This window comes from Fusarium oxysporum, chromosome 13, assembly GCF_000149955.1.
Source record: "Fusarium oxysporum f. sp. lycopersici 4287 chromosome 13, whole genome shotgun sequence".
Lineage (NCBI taxonomy): Eukaryota > Fungi > Ascomycota > Sordariomycetes > Hypocreales > Nectriaceae > Fusarium > Fusarium oxysporum.
Window position 1 is genome coordinate 876,806 of NC_030998.1, and position 19,182 is coordinate 895,987.

A 19,182-nucleotide genomic window follows, 5' to 3' on the forward strand; every position below is an offset into this window, starting at 1 on the left:
CCTCACCTCGAGCCGATCACCGTTCTCCATGATCGGTGAATCATCATGGCGACTTGGCGATCTGGAGAAAAAGAAGGATAAAAAGAGTTTATAAATGCGTAGAAGGTCCAGTATGAATCGGCTGTGATAGACAGTCTAAGGACAATTCAATTGACACAATGAGACTCTTGACTCCCCTCATCATCGCCTCCAATGCCATCCTGGCAGCGTCCCAACTCATGGGAACGCCGTCCTACGAGTATCTCTATACCGTCAACGCGACCCTCGGCGAACGTTGGCCGATTGGCGACTACGGTCAAGGTAGCCGCGTTGTGATTCCCATCACCGGCGGAACCTTCAAGGGACCCAAACTTTCGGGAACGGTCACTAACCTTGGTGCCGACTGGGGTCTCACCGACACTAAGGGCGTTTTCTTCCCCGATACCCGATACAACCTCAGAACTCATGATGGAGTTGATATTTATATCCAAACATCTGGTCCGACGCAGCCTGATGGAAGGACGTTGTTGAGGGGCGTTTTTCAGGCGGCGCACCCGGATTATGAGTGGTTGAATTATGTCCTTGCCGTTGGTGTTTTGCAGAGGCCACCTGCTGAGAGCAAGGGCAAGTATGTTGTTATTGACATGTGGGCAGTAAGTAGTCCTTTTTGATACTTGGAGATAAAGATGCTGATCTGGAATTAGATGGTGTTGCCGGACTGTAACGGAAATTGCTAGGGCGAGGCCGACGGTGATATGGCCAGGATGGACATTAACTCTCTATGGATGGACATGGCGTGATTTGATACACCCTGGTAGAATGTCACCGCCGTGATAATTCCGATATGAAAAAGTCAAAAAGGTACTCCGTACTACAAAGTTCAGATGATCGAACTAGCTGTGGATCTGGGGTATTCCCATCGTTAATGGGAATACGAATGTACGGAAACGGCGATAAAGTTCACAGGGGTTGTACATAAGAATTAAATTTACAACTTCACTTCTTGACTCAACTTCTGAAGAACTCGTGAGGCTGCAAGAACACATATCAGCCACTTTTCTTGGAGTAGCGATAATGAAATAGATCTACAGGGATGCAAGTGCCGTGTTCCGTATGCTCACAACTCAACCGTCATAAAACAAAAAGGATGTTGCATTGGGAACCTTTTTGACGCGCAATGATTCGGGTTGTTATCCGGTTCCTGAACAGATGAACAATGGTTCTTACTGGCGACAATTATCGATCGGCTAAGCAGGGGTTGTATGGTGGTCGGTGCTAGGAGAGACCGTGAGACTAGGCCTGGATTTCAACAGTTACAGTTGAAGACACCGGAAATCACCCTCTTGGCGATTCTTGGATCGTCAAACTTCGAACGCCGACGGTAGTAATTATCTCATAAATTCACATATGAACACGCAAGATTAAATTTAACAATGGCCTCATTCCAAGAAGTCTGCAGCGCCCCTAATAACAGAACCCATAATGACACTAGTCTCCATCTCAAGTAGATTATCCGGACCGATATCTCTGCCCGTCCTCACAACGACTGACTCGCAAACTCCTCCCCAATCCATCTACCCCGTTCATGCACCCCGGATCTAGTTCCCAACCAGGCCAGCCGAGGTTTCAAGACCCCTTCTCTTCCCCTCACGAACCCAACTACCGCCCTGTCAAACCATCCTCAATCCGCGATAGCACTCCCATGGTATTGCCGAGGGTTGCTGATCTGGTAGGGATCAACAGCGTCTTGCTGCTTCAGGAATCAACCGCGTATTTCCTCAAAATTATCACAAGGTTCCCCCGCAAAATACAAAGGCCAGGGTTTTGGTAAACATTTATGCGGGAGACGGATATAAAATAATGTTGTTCGCCAGCCTTGTTCTTGTTCTGGGCTTTATTCCCCAGGTTCTCAGCGACACCTCGACTGATATTTGTTTACCGCAAGATAATATGCGTCCTACATTTTTGCTCTTTTCGGGGTTGGGGGCCTGTGCTGCTGCTGGCAAGGGTGATGACTTTGCGGCTAAATGCGCTGGTTTCAAGACCTCGCTGAAGTTGCCCAACACCAAAGTCTGGTTCACTGAGCACGTGCCTGCTGGGAAAAACATCACTTTTCCTGACAACCACCCAACATGCACGCCCAAGAGCACCATCACTGATGTTGAGATCTGCCGTGTGGCTATGTTTGTCACTACTGGTCCCAAGTCAAACCTTACCCTTGAGGCTTGGCTTCCTTCCAACTGGACCGGTCGATTCTTGAGCACTGGAAATGGTGGAATGGCTGGATGTATTCAGTACGATGATGTTGCCTACGGTGCTGGCTTTGGCTTTGCTACTGTCGGAGCTAACAATGGACATAACGGCACTTCAGCTGTCTCCATGTACAAGAACTCGGGAGTCGTTGAGGATTATGTTTACCGTTCAGTTCACACTGGAACTGTTCTCGGAAAAGAGCTTACGAAGAAGTTCTATGGCAAGAAGCATACCAAGTCTTACTATCTTGGATGCTCAACTGGTGGACGACAGGGATGGAAGGAGGCGCAGAGCTTCCCTGATGATTTCGATGGTATTGTGGCTGGTGCTCCCGCTATGCGCTTCAACGGTCTGCAGTCCCGCTCTGGAAGCTTCTGGGGTATCACTGGCCCCCCTGGAGCACCTACCCATCTCAGTCCTGAGGAATGGGCTATGGTTCAGAAGAACGTCTTGGTTCAGTGCGACGAGCCACTTGATGGTGTTGCAGATGGTATTCTCGAGGATCCCAACCTTTGCCAGTACCGCCCTGAGGCTCTTGTCTGCAGCAAGGGTCAGACCAAGAACTGCCTGACTGGACCCCAGATCGAGACAGTCCGCAAGGTCTTTGGTCCTCTGTATGGCAACAACGGCACATATATCTACCCTCGAATTCCTCCTGGAGCCGATCAGGGTTTCGGCTTTGCCATCGGCGAGCAGCCTTTCCCTTACTCTACGGAATGGTTCCAGTACGTTATCTGGAACGATACCAAGTGGGACCCTAACACCATTGGACCTAATGATTACCAGAAGGCTTCTGAGGTCAACCCCTTTAACGTTGAGACATGGGAGGGAGACCTCTCCAAGTTCCGCAAGCGTGGATCCAAGATCATTCACTGGCATGGTCTCGAGGACGGTCTCATCAGCTCCGACAACTCAATGGAATACTACAACCACGTCTCGGCAACAATGGGCCTCAGCAACACTGAACTTGATGAGTTCTACCGATACTTCCGTGTCAGCGGCTGCGGTCACTGTTCCGGCGGAATTGGAGCCAATCGCATTGGAAACAACCGCGCCAACCTGGGTGGCAAGGAGGCGAAGAACAACGTTCTTCTCGCTCTTGTCAAGTGGGTTGAGGAAGACCAAGCACCCGAAACCATCACAGGTGTTCGCTACGTCAACGGTGCTACCACCGGAAAGGTCGAAGTTGAGCGTAGACACTGCCGCTATCCTTACCGTAATGTCTGGGACCGCAAGGGTAACTACAAGAACCCCGACAGCTGGAAGTGCGAGCTGCCCAAGTAAACGGAATGTCAGCGAGATGGTGCGGGTGGCGTCGATTATATAACATTTATTTCATAGCATACATATAGCAGAATCGTCGTAAATAAGATGAGCTTTTACATAACACTCCTCCCTCAATGGTCGGGATAATTCGGTACCGAGCACCTCCGCCAAGGATAAAGTGATGTCAAGAAAAGCGACTAGTTACAAATTACCCCAAGGAAACCACTTCCTTGGAAGACTCCAAAACACGGGGGAGGATATGTGCTGTCAACATCAGTCATTTCCCCAGACGCGTCGTTGGCCAGTTGCATGTCGGCTAGTCATTCAACACGAAACGTTAATACCGCCAAGACACAGAATTCCCCACGATCTTGGACAATCAAGAGGAAAAGTCGGAGCATCTGAGTCAAAAACAGTGAGAAATTGGGTTTCTCCCCCTCATTTCCCCAACCTTTGCCCCCACAAGATCCTGAATCTTACTCCAACCAATGCGCCCTGTTGTTCTGGAGGGCGCGAAGCTGGGCGAGTTAGGGTTTGGATGCAGGAAAGTGAGGCGTCTTACTTTCTAGAACACGTAGGATGCTGATCAGTCTCCCCTCCCACCAAAAAGTACATACAGTACCCGTCATGGATCCTCCTCTTATCAAGATAAACGGGAATAAACTCACCGGCACTTCTCAAGTCCGCCCGACCAGAATCTTACGATACGTGACCACGGACAGACCGTCCGCCTCAATGGCGATAGACTCAACACAATTACAGTACCACCGAGACTTTTTTTTATCTCTCTCCAATAGCAATACATCTATTGCGCCGGTGTCGGATACTACGGCATGTTGTAAAAGACTGGGCGACTCCACAAAATGGCCAATGCATGTGTCAAAACAAGCTATTTTTCGCGTAACGGAAATGCTGAACCATTTTTTACGTTGAATACCGCCGGCAGATTTCCAACAAGGTTTTTTTTCCGTCTCTCTTTTGCTCCGAGACCGTATGAGGCGGAAATAAGCTTGTTACTTGGCGTCCGATTTAGCCGTGTGCTAGACCGAATCTTTCACCTTGAGCCAGGACTCGAGAGCCTCATTTCAACGACGACTACTCTCCAGCAGAACATATTTACTGAGCACTTTAGACAATTGATGCAAGACACCGTTAAATCAACCATGCAATTCTTATCTCCGTTCCACCTCATACTGGAGATCTCTTGTTCATCTCGTTTGACCAACCAATTCTCATTGAGCAAAGATCGCTGACACATAACGTAACACCAACTCCATTTTATTTTTTCTTAATCCACGGCCCCGTTTCTTTTCGCTCGGCCCTGGGACATTCCAATGACCTGATGGTTTTTGAAGATTTGCTAACTTTTACGTGAGAGACTCACGTTCCCCCATGGGGCTCCGCGAGTCTTTTTTCTTCCGTGCAAGAGATAACGAGACGAGGGTTTTTCAGAAGGTCTCCACGGAAGATAAACATCTGGAGACTTTTGGGCTTGGCGGATGTATATAAGATTTGGTATCGCCCGATGTTGAGTTGAGATTGGTCTTCATCTCGTCAAACTGTCGCTGATCATAACCCGCCACTATACACCTTCTTACCTCGCATTGAGGTTTTATTACTGAGTACGGTTATTTTGTTTTATTGAATATGGGCGCTGAAGATAAGGCGACAAAGACTCAGCCTGAGATGGCTCAGCCCGAGCATCACCGCACTGCATCCATTCGCGGCATCGACGGCGATGAGATCAACACTATCAACGATGGCGGCGACATCATGGACACCAAGGAGCAATCCGACGAGCCCGTGCAAAACATCTTCAACCAAGGCGGCAAGAACTACAGAACACTCGGCAAATGGGACACAGTCTTCGTCCTCGTCACCAACCAAGTCGGTCTTGGTGTATTGTCCCTCCCCGGTTGTCTCAAGGTCCTCGGCGTCGTCCCCGGCATCATCGCCATCATTGGTCTCGGTTCCCTCTCTGCCTACACTGCCTATGAACTCCTCCAATTTTACAGAAAGTATCCCCACGTCGTTAACGTCGTTGATATGTGCGGTATCATTGGTGGTAGACCGCTTGAGGTCATTGCGGGTATTGGTTTGATGATCAAGGTTATGATGACCTGTGCATCTGCCAGTGTAACATTATCGGTTGCTTTCAACACCCTGAGCAACCATGCCTTCTGTACCGTCAGCTTCGTTATCATCGCCGTCGTCGCTTGCTGGGTCCTTTGTCTGCCTCGAACCGTCAAGTTCGTCTCACAGTCTGGTATCCCCTCCACAATCAGTATTCTAGCCGCCGCTCTTGTCGTCATGATCAGCTTGGGTGTCGACACTCCCTCCCAGGCCCCTCCCGGATGGGATCGCGAGATCCAGGTCATCGGTAACCCAACTTTCCGACAAGGCCTCAATGCCTGTCTCAAGATCTGCTACGCCTATGCCGGAAACATCAGCTTCGTCTCGTACATGGCCGAGATGAAGAATCCCAGCCGTGATTTCCCCATGGCTCTGGCTTGCCTCGAAGTCTTCTCCATTACCCTTTACACCATCGTCGCCGTCGCCATTTACTGCCTTGCCGGCGACTATACTACCTCTCCCGCTCTTGGATCCGCGCCCCGAATCCCCGCCAAGGTTGCCTACGGCGTCGTACTTCCTTGCGTGTTCGCGACAGCCATGGCTTTCGGTCATACCGGTATCAAGTACATGTATGTTGTCGCCATGCGATCCATCAAGGCTACCCACCAAGTCACCGACCGAAGTGTCAAGTCTTGGAGCATCTGGGTTGCCTGTGTGACCCTTTACTGGATCATTGTCTTTGTCATTTCCAACGCCATCCCCATTTTCGACTCCATCCTCTCCATCTCCTCCGCCACCACGATCGCTTGGTTCACCTTCGGTCTAAGCGCCATCTTCTGGTTCCACATCAATAAGGGCCAGTATACCAAGAACTGGAAGAAGATTGCCCTTTGCATCATTAACGGCATGCTTATCGTCCAGTCATTGTTCATGAACGGTGGAGGCTTGTGGTCTTCCATCACCGAATTGTTGAACATCTTTGAGAACGATAAGAGCTCCATTCGTGGCGTCTTCTCATGCGGTGACAACTCCATTTAGACACGAAAGTCAAGAACTTTATAGATATAGATATTATGCAGCAAGTATATAGCGATTGAATGATATATGATGATATTATTAGTACTGCTTCTTCCGTTACAAAGTTGTTAAGACTGGATTAAAGATCTGCATCCACTGAGTCCACTGAGAAAATAATCCGATGAGTATGTGGCTACTCAAACCATTCATGAAGCCTTGCCAGCATTTCAACCCGACAATTCTAAGCTCGTACCAAGTTGCACCTTCAGTTCTGGGGTCCATGCTTATTTAGCAGCGTGAAGAGAGACAGCGACAGGCATTGCGAGGCTTGCCACAATGATTGACTACCACGGTATGGACCAGCTAGACAACGTGATAAAACTTGACCAGCAAAGTGGAGCTGGGAAGATCTCGCGATGCTTCGGGCCGACCAATGAAGGACGAGAGTGGCGAGGCGGCATCTCCAGATCTGAAGTGGCCAGACCAAGCTCCGGCGCCGCAAATCTGAGTCACTGTCATAGGGCTGAAGCCAGCCATTACGTTGAAGATTGCTGAGAGTTCTCAGGCCCTTGAAAGCTCATTCTTGATTTCTTTATTTTAGTGGTGCTCTGGCTGATTGGTCGCTTTCAAACGTGGAAACGAAAGTTTGAATGACATCGCAAATATGGGGCGTGACGCCTAATTTCAATGAGACTTGATTATTTCGGTCAATCTCAATGGATTCAATTATATTGAACATGGCAACAATCCTTCCTTGGGTAAGTTCGTTTTGACATGAGGGCATACTACTCCGTGAAAGTGGGGTCAAATACGCGATACGAGCGATACGGGATACGAAGGCTGACTTGATCAGCCTGTCTATTTAATAACAGTGGCTGGTCTCCGGTATTATATTGTCAGTTCGTCAGTATTAGCAGTCGAAAATCTTCCGCTATTTCAATTGCTCTTCTAGTTCCTTGATTTCACCAGAGCCAGACGGCCCAACCGTTGGCCTACATCATGATCACCATCGCTTCCATTCGACCTCGTGTGTCGACCTTCCGCTCACTTCAAAGACTTTCAACCATCCAAACCATCAACATTTCGTCAAAATCACCGCTTGATCAAAGGTGGATAACAGAGGAGCGCAGAAAAAGCAAGGCTCCGCAAAATGAGAGTTCAGGGCCCAATCCCTCCTACCCAGCTTTTAGTCTCAACTCTCTGGGTCTTAGCAAAAGAACCAAGGTAGTCGTAATGGTAGTTCTGAGCATCTTTGGTACTATTGAGACTTGGGTCTGGTGTAAAGCCATCTGGCAATGGAGAAAGGGTCGTCAAGAAGCAGAACAGTGACCCTCTTCCGGCCATGCATCATAGATATCAAACTTTGATTGCTTCTTCCTTGCCCTAGCCATAGGCATGTATTCATGCCTAGATAGGGTTGTGTGCTATCACTAGCACTAGCTTCCGAGAATAAACAGTCTGCCATCCTCGGGAATGCATGCAGACGCATAACCATTGTTACAAATAGTACGAAATTGTTGACGCTCATTCCCTTGGTTTTACATATACTTTCAGAGCCGAATCTAAGACTGTCATGTCGATTTTGTGGACATGAAGCTGACTGTCATTGCGTAAACATCGGTCTTTTATCATTTTCTTTTTTGACAATTTGGCATGATTCTCCTTAACACAAGAAAGCAGCTTTGGGGCGAGGGATACGAGATGAAAGCATCTTTGATACATGACAATATTCCACAAGTAGTTTGGAAGCTACAGTATCAACGTCGTACTCTAGCTACGCAGCTCCTTCTCAACTTTTGAAATTGGCTGAAGGGATGAAGCCGAGATCTCTAGGGCGCTGAACTGGCGCATCTCGGTTGACTCAATTAAATGATCCTTTGCTCGGAGCAGGGTTCTGGGGAAGTGGTGATGTAGCCGAGTTAGGGTTGCAGCGGTGGGATAGCGAGGGACTGCCGGTGCGAGTTGGTAGAGATGTTGAAGCAACGCGCGCGAAACTCAGACGGAATGACATGTCGATAGTAGAAGTCTGTGTATGCTATAGACCTGCTGGTATTGCCTTGGCTGGCAACGTACATCCTGTGCTCTTCCTTTCCCTTGATATGCATATTATGTCACGGCCAAATCTGCCACAATTGGCCTTACCCTTGTATAGCGTCGGCTCATCCAAAAACCCTCACTGGTGAGTTTTGGACCAGCGCAGGCCTGTTGGCCTTCCGTTCCTCGTATCCCATGCTGTTCATCCTCCCATGGCAAAATTGGGAGATAAGGAGCAGATAAACTGACATATGACTAGCTGCTCAAATCTTAAAGTTTCCTTTGCCGCTAGGGTAGTTATAAAATCAGAGATTTGTCCTCTGTAGGGTACATCAATGTCTCTTATTTTCACAATTGGCCATTTCGAAACATCTGACTGGTATTTTCCGGGTGCGGGCCACGCGTAATTTAGACGCCCGTATTTCTCAGTGATTCTATACGACAACAATGGGCTAAGCCTCCTCCTTGACGGTAAAACAGCACCGTAACTAAGATTAACCGCCAAAAATGAGACATTAATTAAACGAACTTTAATCTTAAGAAGTTGTCTGGTATTTAGGTATTGCATTGACCACTGGACTTGATCTACTGCATGGCTCTCCCTGGTGAAATGATAAGTCCAAGGGCATTGTTAAACAGCGTCGCAAGAGACGTGAGCTTGTGAATGACTCGCCCGATGATGGTCTTTTAGGGAGAAGGGAGAACCTTATAAACTGGAAATGAGGGTCGAGTTTAGACTTGCTTGACCCATGCTACCTATTTCCCCGGCATCTAAGCGAATCCATAGCGCAAGGATTGCGTAATCCGTGCTCTCGCTTCCTCGTGTTTATTGCTTCGCCTCCTTTGACCTGAATTTCCTGAAGCAATTTTTCGGCCCCGTTCCTGGACTAACCAATACTGCGCCTCGTTGCTAGCCGGTTAACCCCTTTTGACAGATAATTCGTCATTTAATTCAGGAGAGTGTCTCAGTCAATACGAAGAGCTCTTGCTCGCTCAAATTATCGCGTATACGTTTTTATAAAACTCATGAGCATTTTGGACTTGATACCAGACCTCGCTGTTCGATCTTGCTCCGTGGATGAAGAGATAAGGAGTCGAGTTGAGTCTTTCCTCCGGGCTAGCGCTAAAGTCTATTCCCCGCTTGACGTTCATTGGGCGAGATGAAAGCCTCCTTAGTCAAAACGGTCGCTGTAACTTCGGCCTTAGCAGCTGTTGTTCACGGCATTGATGTATCATGGGACGACGACAGTAAGTCAACAGGTCTCTTCATTTTCGCTGCCCAGTAACTTACCATATCCAGAGTCTGTCAAAGAAGCTGCTAGTGTTGTTGCGTATGGCTTAGTAAAATACTATACTGGCAACAATACCGGTGATACACCAGGCAACCTGCCAGATCCCTATTATTGTAAGTCATGATGAGGAGGAATACATGTGGATTTCAGCATCTGATTCGAAACAGGGTGGACAGCAGGGGGTATGTTCGGTACATTGATCGACTACTGGTGGCTTACTGGCGATGAGAGCTACAACAAGATTACTACACAGGCTATGCTGCATCAGGTCGGAACAAATGACGACTATATGCCCGATAACCAGACCATGACAGAAGGCAATGATGACCAAGGATTTTGGGCAGTGGCTGCTATGTCGGCAGCTGAGCATAAATATCCTGACCCGCCAGCAGACCAGCCGCAATGGCTAGCACTAGTTCAGGCTGTTTTCAACGAATATGTTAGTCGCTGGGATACAGAGCACTGCGGCGGTGGAATGCGATGGCAAATATTCACCTGGAACGCGGGATATGATTATAAGAATTCCATCTCGAACGGTTGCTTCTTCAACATAGCTGCGCGTCTCGCCCGCTATACTGGCAATACCACTTACGCGGACTGGGCTGAGAAGGTCTGGGACTGGGAAACCAAGATCGGACTCATCAACAGCGCATACCAGGTCCGAGATGGTGTCCATTTCGAAGGGAAATGCCCCAGCTCCATGGATACCAACCAATGGACCTACAATAGCGGTGTTTACCTTTATGGTGCTGCTGCCATGTACAACATGACCGGGAAAGCTTCGTGGAAAACCCGAGTAGACGGTCTACTGGGGGACATAAAGAATAGGTTCGTGAAAAACGGTGTTATCTATGAGCAATTCTGCGAGGAGCATAAGCTATGCAACCTCGACCAACAGACCTTCAAAGGCTATCTCAGCCGTTGGATGGCAGCTACCGCACTGGTAGCTCCCCATACCTCCGAATACATCACACAGACGTTGCTATCGACTGCAAAGAAGGCCGCAGCTTCGTGTTCAGGATCACCCGCCTCAGGCTTCGCAGGCAAGGCAGGCACGGCTTGCGGCTTCACATGGTTAAACAACGGGTTCGATGGGATCGTTGGAGTCGGACCGCAGATGAGCTCTCTGCAAGCTATCATGTACACCCTCGGTGAGAAGGCGAGACCGCCAGTGACAACGAAGACTGGAGGAACGTCAAAAGGAAACCCAGGTGGTGGCCAGACGAGCATGGATGTCGACGTGTCGAAACCGAAATATGCAAAGATAACAATGATGGACAGGATAGGGGCGGGCGCGATAACATGTATGATTTTAGCCAGCATTATTGGGGGTTCTGTCTTTGCTACTATCTAAGTATTTCTTGTCAAATCAATTTTCCTCTGCTTCTATTCATCATAAGACTGAATAGCCTCTAGCTTCGTGTCACGGCTCGCGTAGAACTGAGAAGGTAGTCATTCCGCCGAACCATGGTAAGGCATTTTCCCCCATCCTTCTTCGCCCTCATATTATCTTGTGAAGCAGCGCGCGGCTAGGATATGTTGCAGAGTCTATAAGTGTAAACTCACTAGGCCTAGTCTTCAGTTATGCTTTCTGGGGCCCGTATAGATATACCTTCCAGCACTAATATATTTAGACAATCTCTGTTTAGCTGCCAACTGGTAGAAATGCGGCAGAATTTGGCACGCACTGTCTGAACCAATTGACGTGATTTAAAAAAGGTGTAGTACCCATACATTGAATTGAGAAGATCCATGTTCCTTAATTCTTACTAAATGTGCAGCAGGGCAATCACTGTTTATATATGTACAGGCACGTTCTCTTATCGAATGTTCCTCCTTCTTGCTCACATCGCTACCAACTTGGTCTCCGAACACTATAAGGGGCAGCACGCTTAGCGATTGCTAATATTAATAAGCCCTCCTTCCAATAAGTATGTTTCTTTATCTATCAGACGCTAAACCTTTATTTCTTTGGTCCTGCCGTAACTATCACAACATAGAGAAATAGACATCCACCAGGGAACTCTGCTACGGCCTTATCTGTAAAGCACCCAGGAAAGGCCGGCATACAAGTTCATGTCGTCTCGATTCAATCGTTCGGTGATCATCCACTCCTGTGTGTCGACGACAGTTCGAGTGTCTCAAATGCCACTGATCGGCCATGCCACCACTTGACCTTGGCGGATGGAAAGTTGGCACCAGGACCTTTCAATACCTGACCAGGATGCACCACGTTCAGCAAGACCAAAGCGATGAGCATCGGCAAGGCATCAAGGTAGAGCTGGAACTCCTCGTGTCGAAGTACCACATTGTTGCTATTTGCACCACCACCGAATTCGACGAGACGAAAGATAACTCGCACCTGGTCAAACCAAATCAGCTATGGGGCGCAAACCTGGTATATGGGATACTTACCACGATGAGGACAAGGACTATGTAGACAACCCAGCAGAGAGGCTTCAACCACCGGGTCCGAGTCTCTTGCTTGCCTATACGAGCATTAAGAGAAAGCTCGCGATAGAAAAGGCCGTGAATAACAAGAAAGACCACGACGCAGCCAAGCTGGATGCCAATGCCAACCATATAAATATGCTGCCCCAGTTTAGATGTATCTGCGTTGTCCGAGGCGAGCATGCCCCCACCAGCAGCCTGGATGATGAAGCACATGACATCGAAGATGACGAAAATTTTGGCGAGCCATTGTGCGGAGATGCCGGCCACGCGGCGCTGCGGAATGACGAGATGGACAAGACGGGCGACTATCATGTATATGAATGCATTAATCCCTGAGTACCGTATTAGCTGAGCATCGTACTTCCTAGATAGAGAACGTACAAATCGGTGCAAGTAGAAATAGAAGAGTCGAGACGGTGACGTAGGCCGCTTGCTGCTGGTCCCTGGCACCTAGGGCGCGAGCGATGAAACAGATACACTCCCAAGATGCTCCCATCACGATGACCCAACAGAATTTCTAGTTATGTCAGTCTGTTATTCCTCCAAGGCATAAGATGGAAAGTACCTGTTTGAGAATGATTGCTTGGGCCAGGTGAGCCACGGTGGACAAGCCAAAGGCAACCGCAAAGGCTGTGTTGTCTTCCCAATTGGGGTAGAATCCATAATTGGCGTTGCAAGAGTCCGGAGGGACATAGCCGTACTTGTCGGGCGCTGCAGTTGTGCACGAGGGTGTCGCTGATGCGACAATTGAAGACGCAGGGGCAAGTGTAGTGAGAGTCGGTATGATGGTAGCCATTGTAGGTATAGAATAGGCGTTCGTAAGAGGTATTCGATGTTGAGATTTGGCTGATAGCTATAGAGAGTAGAGAAAATAAGGTTGGCCCTGCAGCTTCTTCTCGTGTCTTTATAACAACTCGCTCAACGCTGTTATTTGGGAGCCTCGCCAGGAGTCGTAAGCCATGTTGCAAATCGGCCCCTGACCCAGCATGATGGCACAACAATGCGTCGTTTTGAAGAAGGAAAGCGAGAATTAGTTACGCGTTCAGATTAACATGACACGAGAGGTGAATTCCAATAGGTTATGGACTGTAGTTAAGTGTCTAGGCTTTTGACTGTTGCGCACCGACCATCTGAATTAAGGGCCTGTGATTGGCTCGTTCGTCGCTTTCGTCGCTTTCTCAAAATAAGATCAAGAATGAGGGGCATCGAATTAGACCGAGCGCTACTAATTCCATTCTAGGCTGCACTCGTTGCAGCTTCCAGGAGGCTGCGTTTGATTTTTTCCCAATTCACCTCGTCCTTCAGTTCTATAGCCCTTTGAAACATCTCAACCGAGTCTAAACAGCAAGATCTCTTGCCTGACCCAAAGGCCACATCATGTATCTCTGTAACCCGTCAGGCAAACGTCTCCCGATATTCAAGATCCAGGACTGGGTGATGTTCTTAGAAAAAGAGAAACGCCTGCTCCTAGTGCCAAGAAAGCATTCTTCTAGCATATGGTTTAATACCAAGAAGTGCGCAAGAAGGATCTGGGCTCCGTAGTTGGAAGGGTCTGTGAAGCTGGCGTAGTCTTCATCGGTCATCTTATTTGTCAGAGCGTAGCAGAATACCATTTCCAAGAGTGCTGTTACTGTTAGTTAAGGTTTTAATGGTAAAGAGAGAACGAAAACAAACCATCTCGTGGTGATGTTTTGCTCAGTAGAGCTAATCTCTCTAGTCTTGAGAGATACTGCAGCTCAGCGTGTCCTCGAAGTAATGGTTGAAGTATTCTGAGGGATGCGAGGAAGTCTTTAGTTACTATATCATCAGTGACTCCGTGCTGCTCCTCCATATACTTCTCCATACTTCCAACCCACGACTCGCGCGTGAATTGACGGAACATGGATGTCCGATGGTCAGTTACCAGAGTAGTAGAGATGAGCATCCATCCACGCATCATGGCTATAAACTCCATCAAGCCGTCTGGCATGTAGGTAGACTGGAAGGTGAGGCCGATGATTGCAGCATAACGGGCGTCTGAATCGGCTGCGGTATGACAAGGTTGCGATAGGGCATCATTTAAGCCTCTGATAGCTGAGATTCTGAGATTTAGAGCTTGTACAGAGTAGTCGGCTTTAGTGGACACAGTCAGGTGCTGAGCAGCAAGAGCTAGTATGCTTGAGGCCAGGAACTCATACTGTGGATTCGAGTCAGACACGTCATCTAGAGCCAGATTGACGACGAGACTTACCTTGTGTGAGAGCGCAGCCACATCTTGCCACACAGCCGAGGCACCATACGGATGCGGTGGATATGCTTCGGCGAGGAAATGATGGAAAAACCGAAGATGATCGAGGCATACTTTTACTGTAGGCGCAGAAGGAACTGTCTGAGGATCAGGCAAGACAGCTGCGGGATAAACGCATGGTAAGCGCATGCGGCGACAGCCTTGACACTCGGGCCGGTGCTCAGAACACTTGACACGACGCCGCTTGCAATTGAAGCAGCCGCGCCGAGTCTTCGGAAAGCCTCTGCCAGGGACGGGTTTGCGCCGTGGAGGTCTTGATGGCGAGGAGGGCCTATCGTTAATGAGAGGCGAAGTCATGTTACCTGGATGCAGTGTGCCTCGCGATAGAGAATATGCTGTTTTGGCCAGGGACGGACAGCTGCGGAGTAGATACTCAGATTATGGAAGCCTTGAGGAACCAAAGGCCCTTTAAAAGCGCTGCTAGCCCGCCACTTTTCCCCTTTTAAAATCTCTGTCCCTCCTAAAATCCCTGCTCCACATTGGCTTGAACAGGGATCTAGTACTTAATTAATATTCTTTATAAAACCTACAAGCGCCAATAAAGAGCCTTTATTAATATTACTAAATTAAACAAATGTTATATTTCTTAGTATATTTCTATTTCAATCTTTTAAATCTATTTATTTAAAATGTTCTTTTTTATTAAGAGTGACCTTTATTCGGATGCTATAGTCCTTATAAAATTCAAGAGGCAAGAATATGTATAGCTTGAGGGTCCAAAAATAAACAGAAATGACAGCGGCCGTTAGCTCTGATTAGCGAGAGGGGTTATCAAAGCAGACGGGCGTCGCTGAACAGCTGAACCCAAGTTATGCGAGTAGGCGAGAGGGCTTGAGAGCGGCTATCTGTAGAAGGGTGTATCTTGCTTGAATGCATCTTATGATGCCAATGAACTAGCACAACAGCATTTCGTTCTTGTAACGAGAAGAATCGGTAGAACGGCCAGGTGGTGAAATACTCATGGCATGGATGGGCACCAAAGAACAGCTTCAGAGCCGAAAAGAGCTCATATTTCAGGAACGCCCTTAAGAAAAGGCATCTCTCCCACGGCTCTAGAGATAAGAAAGTTATCCGACTGCGATGTAGCTGGTGTAGCTTCCAGGGTTGGAAACTCGTATTAGAACGAGCCCAGGAATCGTTGACGGGCCATTCAGCTCTTCCCGGTACTCGGTTTTTCCATCTTATCTTATACTCGTGTGAAGACCAGGAGCGGCCATATTTGAGGGAAGGATTATTGAAAGGTTATGACAGCCTGAAGGTCTTAGAGTGTTCTACCCCTCTCCTGTAGTCTCCGATGTGGATGATCATTCGAGAAATGAGCTGATAGAGCCTCAGCTGGGTCGGTTTCTCGGAATTGTTGAGGGGGCTGGGGAAGTCTTGCTTTTTGTAATAACGAAGAAAATCATATTCCTGTTCGTCCCAATGAGTGGAATTAATTGAGCAAAATTGACCGCGTGGATTGTATGACAATTGACGTTTACGTTTTTGTCTTGGGTAACGTCTTGGGTCAAGGTCAGCGAGTTAGAGGAGAGCCATCGCGTCCTGGAGAAGACCTCCAGTTTTGTCAAGACTGGTAAGTTTCCTGAGCATCCCCCACACGACGATGTGGCGATCAACAGTATACTGTTGGAGCATGGTGGGAGATGCTCTGATAAGTGACCTGATGCAGGCTGGTGACCCAAGATCGATGAGGATTTGTGTTCGGATAGGTGCTGGTAGCCTCGAAAGGAAGTCCACCCTGAGTTGTGGGTGCAGGAAGAGAGATGCGATGGTTATCGAAGAAAGATTTAAGTGTGTTAAAAAAAAGTAGGATAATGTAAATAGTGAGTTACTAGTATAGCAAGAAATTTTGTAGGCGAGCCCTAATTGTTTGGAATAAAGTTCGCCTCGCGCAATCTTCCCTCTCACGGTAGGGTTCTCTGTGAACTTAATACTTTGCATGTGATGACGCTCCTCAGCGCAGCCCTCAGTAACTCTAATATGTAATGGCGCTTCATGATTCATCTGTATTCGCAGTGGAACGATCAGGTGGGGTTTTGTCAAATCGCAGAAAGGGTCAACACCAAGGCATCGCAATTATTCCGTCGTAAGTTTCTAAGCTAAGGTTATGTAAATCATATAAATATCGTAGCGGCACCGGTCAAGGCAACCCCTCAAGCTGCTATACTCGTGACGCTGAAAAAGAAAATTAAAGGCCGCCAGCGTTGTATCGATTGGACCATGGAAACGGCTCCGATCAATTGTTGGTCAGACTTCCTATCTGATCTAGGTTTTCCTCATATCAGAATTTTATGCTGTAGCGATTGGTCAAGCATTTCGGTATAATGTCTAAGTTGTGAGCCAGATGTGTTACATGCAGTTGAGACTTGTGGCTGAGAGCTTATATCACCACAGAGAACTCGACTCCTCCTTTCGAACGTTTCCCCTCACAGTAAGACCAATTCATAGATCTTATAAAAACACCTGTCTTGACGGGATAACGGACCCCTCGTTGTTCAATTCCATTCCTTTCACTGACTACTCACGTCTTCTTGTCTTGCTCCTAAACGCTGCTCTTCAGCATGAACCGCGCTATCCTCCTTGGCGCGTCGTTGTTCGCTTCAGTGTATGCGCAATGGCCATGTGGCAATATAGAGGAGAAACATCCACCTCTCACCTGGTATCACTGTGATCAAAAGCCTTGCCAGAAGTTCTACGGTGCCGTCGTTCTGGACTCCACGCTACGTGAAACAAATTGCTGCGCCGGTAGCTTCAACATCAAGGATTTACACAGAACAGACTGCAAAAAGAAGGACAAAGACACCTGCCCCGTGGATTGCTGTATCGAGGGCGCTGACTACCAAGCTCATGGCATATCGACCGACGACACTAGCCTGACACTGGACCTTGGCGCCAGCGCCCCTCATACTCCGAAAGATCTGATTCGGGTGTTTACTTTGAAGGAGGACGAGCGTTACCTGGCACCTCGTTTGATCGACCAACGCGATTCAGAGTATACTTTCGATCTGGAGATTCGAAACGTCCCCCCAGGTTACAAGGCCAGAGTGTCACTTAATTGGATGTGGCCAGATGGCGGTAAATCGGAGGCAAAGGGCGACAAAGCCGGTGCCAGGTACGGAACCGGGTATTGCGATGCTACATGCAACCTAGGCCAAAGGTTCGTCGAGGGAAGAGCCAATTACGATGGATGGGTTCCTTCAAAGCACGACCCAAAGTTGGGCAAAGGGCGTCTCGGTGCATGCTGCGCCTCTTTTGTGCTATGGGAGGGAAACATAGAGTCTACGGATTTCAGCTTTAGTCCATGCCTTCCCCCGTGGTATCATACATGCAAGGATGAAAAGTGCTCAACAAGGTGTTTCGCGTTCGGTTGCAGCTGGAACCCTAATGGGAACCGCCAGAAACCGTTCTTCGGTCCTGGGCCAACCAACACTATCGACTCGACAAAGAAGTTCAGCGTTGTGAACCAGTGGTTCGCACAGCAGACACCAAGAGTAATTGCTATCCTGAAAACTAGGGCCACGTACTATATCCAAGATGGGAAGCTTTACCGCAGCGCACCATCTGACTACAGACCCAACGGTGCGCTGTTTAATACCATGAATAAAGGTTTCTGTAAAAAGATGGCTTCGGATTTCAAGTGGGGCAAGCGGTGGAGAAGAGCTGGTACATGGTGGCAGCGAGGTCGCGGCAACCAATACATGATGGTGCCTGTCTTCAGTTTATTCCGAGATGTCAGTGTTTTCTTCCAAGCTATACTGTGGACAAGACTAACCCTCTGAGTAGCGAGAGTATGACAAGATCTATCGTTTGGAGAATGATGGGAAAGAATTTGACGACCTACCTCGCAACGCATCTGTGACTTTCTCCAACTTCAGGATCGGCACGATTAACCAGACTTTTGTTGATATGCTTGACCCAGAACTGCGGCCAAAGGACTTGCCTCATCGGCGTGGTATCACATTTCACGAAAAGGATCAACCGAAGCCTACAGGTTGGGGAGAAGACCAGCTTTGAAGCACGCAACAGTGTTGGTGTTGTGCCTCAAGTTACACCCTTACCTCTATCGCAATTGCGATTTAATGGAAGAACACCAAAGGCCAAAGTTCATTCTGTTACATGATGACAGGCTTTTGTTTCTGATAGTCAATATGAACAATCTCTCTACTCAGTACTTGGATCCAAGTGACCTATCGCTCTGATGTTCCAAGGCAGATCATTTAACCGAATGCCGAATATTGTTACCGTGCTATTTATTGTTGTCCACCGATGTCGCCCAAAGAAGCAGGAATAAGCACTCCGCCAAGTTCACTAACAAGGAAGAGTTCTGACCTCTAAAGCGCCAACAAATGACAAACAGGTCCGAAATACTGGTATTCCGGAGTGCGGGGAATGCTAGTCCAGAAAACGGCCCTTCAACCCAAGAAGGCATTAGCTTCATGGGTCAATCCCTGGGGTTTGCGGGGATTCCTTGACATGACGCTTCCGATTTCCTTCCTTGACCGCACAAACCATGACTAGACGCTATCA

The 19,182-nt window shown here is 48.2% G+C and overlaps 10 protein-coding genes across 13 annotated transcripts; 6 read left to right on the top strand and 4 right to left on the bottom strand.

The window, feature by feature from the left end:
• The first annotated feature begins 19 nt into the window (after positions 1 to 19).
• FOXG_12212 (uncharacterized protein) lies at positions 20 to 1,069 on the top strand. The gene is made up of 2 exons (XM_018391955.1): positions 20 to 632; positions 684 to 1,069. The coding sequence occupies exons 1-2, from the start codon at positions 159 to 161 to the stop codon at positions 714 to 716; spliced, it is 507 nt and encodes a 168-aa protein (XP_018250706.1). The 5' UTR covers positions 20 to 158; the 3' UTR covers positions 717 to 1,069.
• A 739-nt stretch (positions 1,070 to 1,808) lies between these two features.
• FOXG_12213 (feruloyl esterase) lies at positions 1,809 to 3,653 on the top strand. Its single transcript, XM_018391956.1, has one exon. The coding sequence runs from the start codon at positions 1,840 to 1,842 to the stop codon at positions 3,514 to 3,516; it is 1,677 nt and encodes a 558-aa protein (XP_018250707.1). The 5' UTR covers positions 1,809 to 1,839; the 3' UTR covers positions 3,517 to 3,653.
• Positions 3,654 to 4,586: 933 nt separating this feature from the next.
• Positions 4,587 to 6,696, top strand: FOXG_12214 (uncharacterized protein). 2 transcript variants are annotated; one of them, XM_018391957.1, is made up of 2 exons: positions 4,587 to 4,759; positions 4,877 to 6,696. In XM_018391957.1, exon 2 carries the CDS (start codon positions 5,146 to 5,148, stop codon positions 6,607 to 6,609), a length of 1,464 nt encoding a protein of 487 aa, XP_018250708.1. In that variant the 5' UTR covers positions 4,587 to 4,759; positions 4,877 to 5,145; the 3' UTR covers positions 6,610 to 6,696. The 2 variants fall into 2 exon arrangements, with proteins under 2 accessions (XP_018250708.1, XP_018250709.1); XM_018391958.1 differs by having other exon boundaries at positions 4,686 to 4,759; positions 4,875 to 6,696.
• A 255-nt stretch (positions 6,697 to 6,951) lies between these two features.
• On the bottom strand, positions 6,952 to 7,125 carry FOXG_20690 (uncharacterized protein; the record flags this gene model as incomplete). Its single annotated transcript, XM_018400986.1, has 1 exon — positions 6,952 to 7,125. One exon carries the CDS (start codon positions 7,123 to 7,125, stop codon positions 6,952 to 6,954), a length of 174 nt encoding a protein of 57 aa, XP_018250710.1.
• A 26-nt stretch (positions 7,126 to 7,151) lies between these two features.
• Positions 7,152 to 8,685, top strand: FOXG_20691 (uncharacterized protein). Its single transcript, XM_018400987.1, has 2 exons — positions 7,152 to 7,346; positions 7,442 to 8,685. The coding sequence occupies exon 2, from the start codon at positions 7,588 to 7,590 to the stop codon at positions 7,915 to 7,917; it is 330 nt and encodes a 109-aa protein (XP_018250711.1). The 5' UTR covers positions 7,152 to 7,346; positions 7,442 to 7,587; the 3' UTR covers positions 7,918 to 8,685.
• FOXG_20692 (uncharacterized protein) lies at positions 8,240 to 9,304 on the bottom strand. Its single transcript, XM_018400988.1, has one exon. The coding sequence runs from the start codon at positions 9,188 to 9,190 to the stop codon at positions 8,825 to 8,827; it is 366 nt and encodes a 121-aa protein (XP_018250712.1). The 5' UTR covers positions 9,191 to 9,304; the 3' UTR covers positions 8,240 to 8,824.
• Positions 9,305 to 9,560: 256 nt separating this feature from the next.
• FOXG_12215 (uncharacterized protein) lies at positions 9,561 to 11,342 on the top strand. 3 transcript variants are annotated; one of them, XM_018391959.1, is made up of 3 exons: positions 9,561 to 9,870; positions 9,923 to 10,027; positions 10,082 to 11,342. In XM_018391959.1, the coding sequence occupies exons 1-3, from the start codon at positions 9,783 to 9,785 to the stop codon at positions 11,266 to 11,268; spliced, it is 1,380 nt and encodes a 459-aa protein (XP_018250713.1). In that variant the 5' UTR covers positions 9,561 to 9,782; the 3' UTR covers positions 11,269 to 11,342. The 3 variants fall into 3 exon arrangements, with proteins under 3 accessions (XP_018250713.1, XP_018250715.1, XP_018250714.1); XM_018391960.1 differs by having other exon boundaries at positions 9,625 to 9,870; positions 9,925 to 10,027; positions 10,082 to 11,330; XM_018391961.1 differs by having other exon boundaries at positions 9,923 to 11,342.
• Positions 11,343 to 12,018: 676 nt separating this feature from the next.
• FOXG_12216 (uncharacterized protein) lies at positions 12,019 to 13,164 on the bottom strand (the record flags this gene model as incomplete). Its single annotated transcript, XM_018391962.1, has 4 exons — positions 12,019 to 12,276; positions 12,330 to 12,700; positions 12,750 to 12,885; positions 12,934 to 13,164. 4 exons carry the CDS (start codon positions 13,162 to 13,164, stop codon positions 12,019 to 12,021), a joined length of 996 nt encoding a protein of 331 aa, XP_018250716.1.
• Positions 13,165 to 13,420: 256 nt separating this feature from the next.
• Positions 13,421 to 15,049, bottom strand: FOXG_12217 (uncharacterized protein). The gene is made up of 3 exons (XM_018391963.1): positions 14,599 to 15,049; positions 14,043 to 14,544; positions 13,421 to 13,992 (listed from the first exon to the last, which is right to left on the bottom strand). The coding sequence occupies exons 1-3, from the start codon at positions 14,950 to 14,952 to the stop codon at positions 13,706 to 13,708; spliced, it is 1,143 nt and encodes a 380-aa protein (XP_018250717.1). The 5' UTR covers positions 14,953 to 15,049; the 3' UTR covers positions 13,421 to 13,705.
• A 2,167-nt stretch (positions 15,050 to 17,216) lies between these two features.
• On the top strand, positions 17,217 to 18,818 carry FOXG_12218 (uncharacterized protein; the record flags this gene model as incomplete). Its single annotated transcript, XM_018391964.1, has 2 exons — positions 17,217 to 18,386; positions 18,439 to 18,818. The coding sequence occupies 2 exons, from the start codon at positions 17,217 to 17,219 to the stop codon at positions 18,667 to 18,669; spliced, it is 1,401 nt and encodes a 466-aa protein (XP_018250718.1). The 3' UTR covers positions 18,670 to 18,818.
• Positions 18,819 to 19,182: the final 364 nt, after the last annotated feature.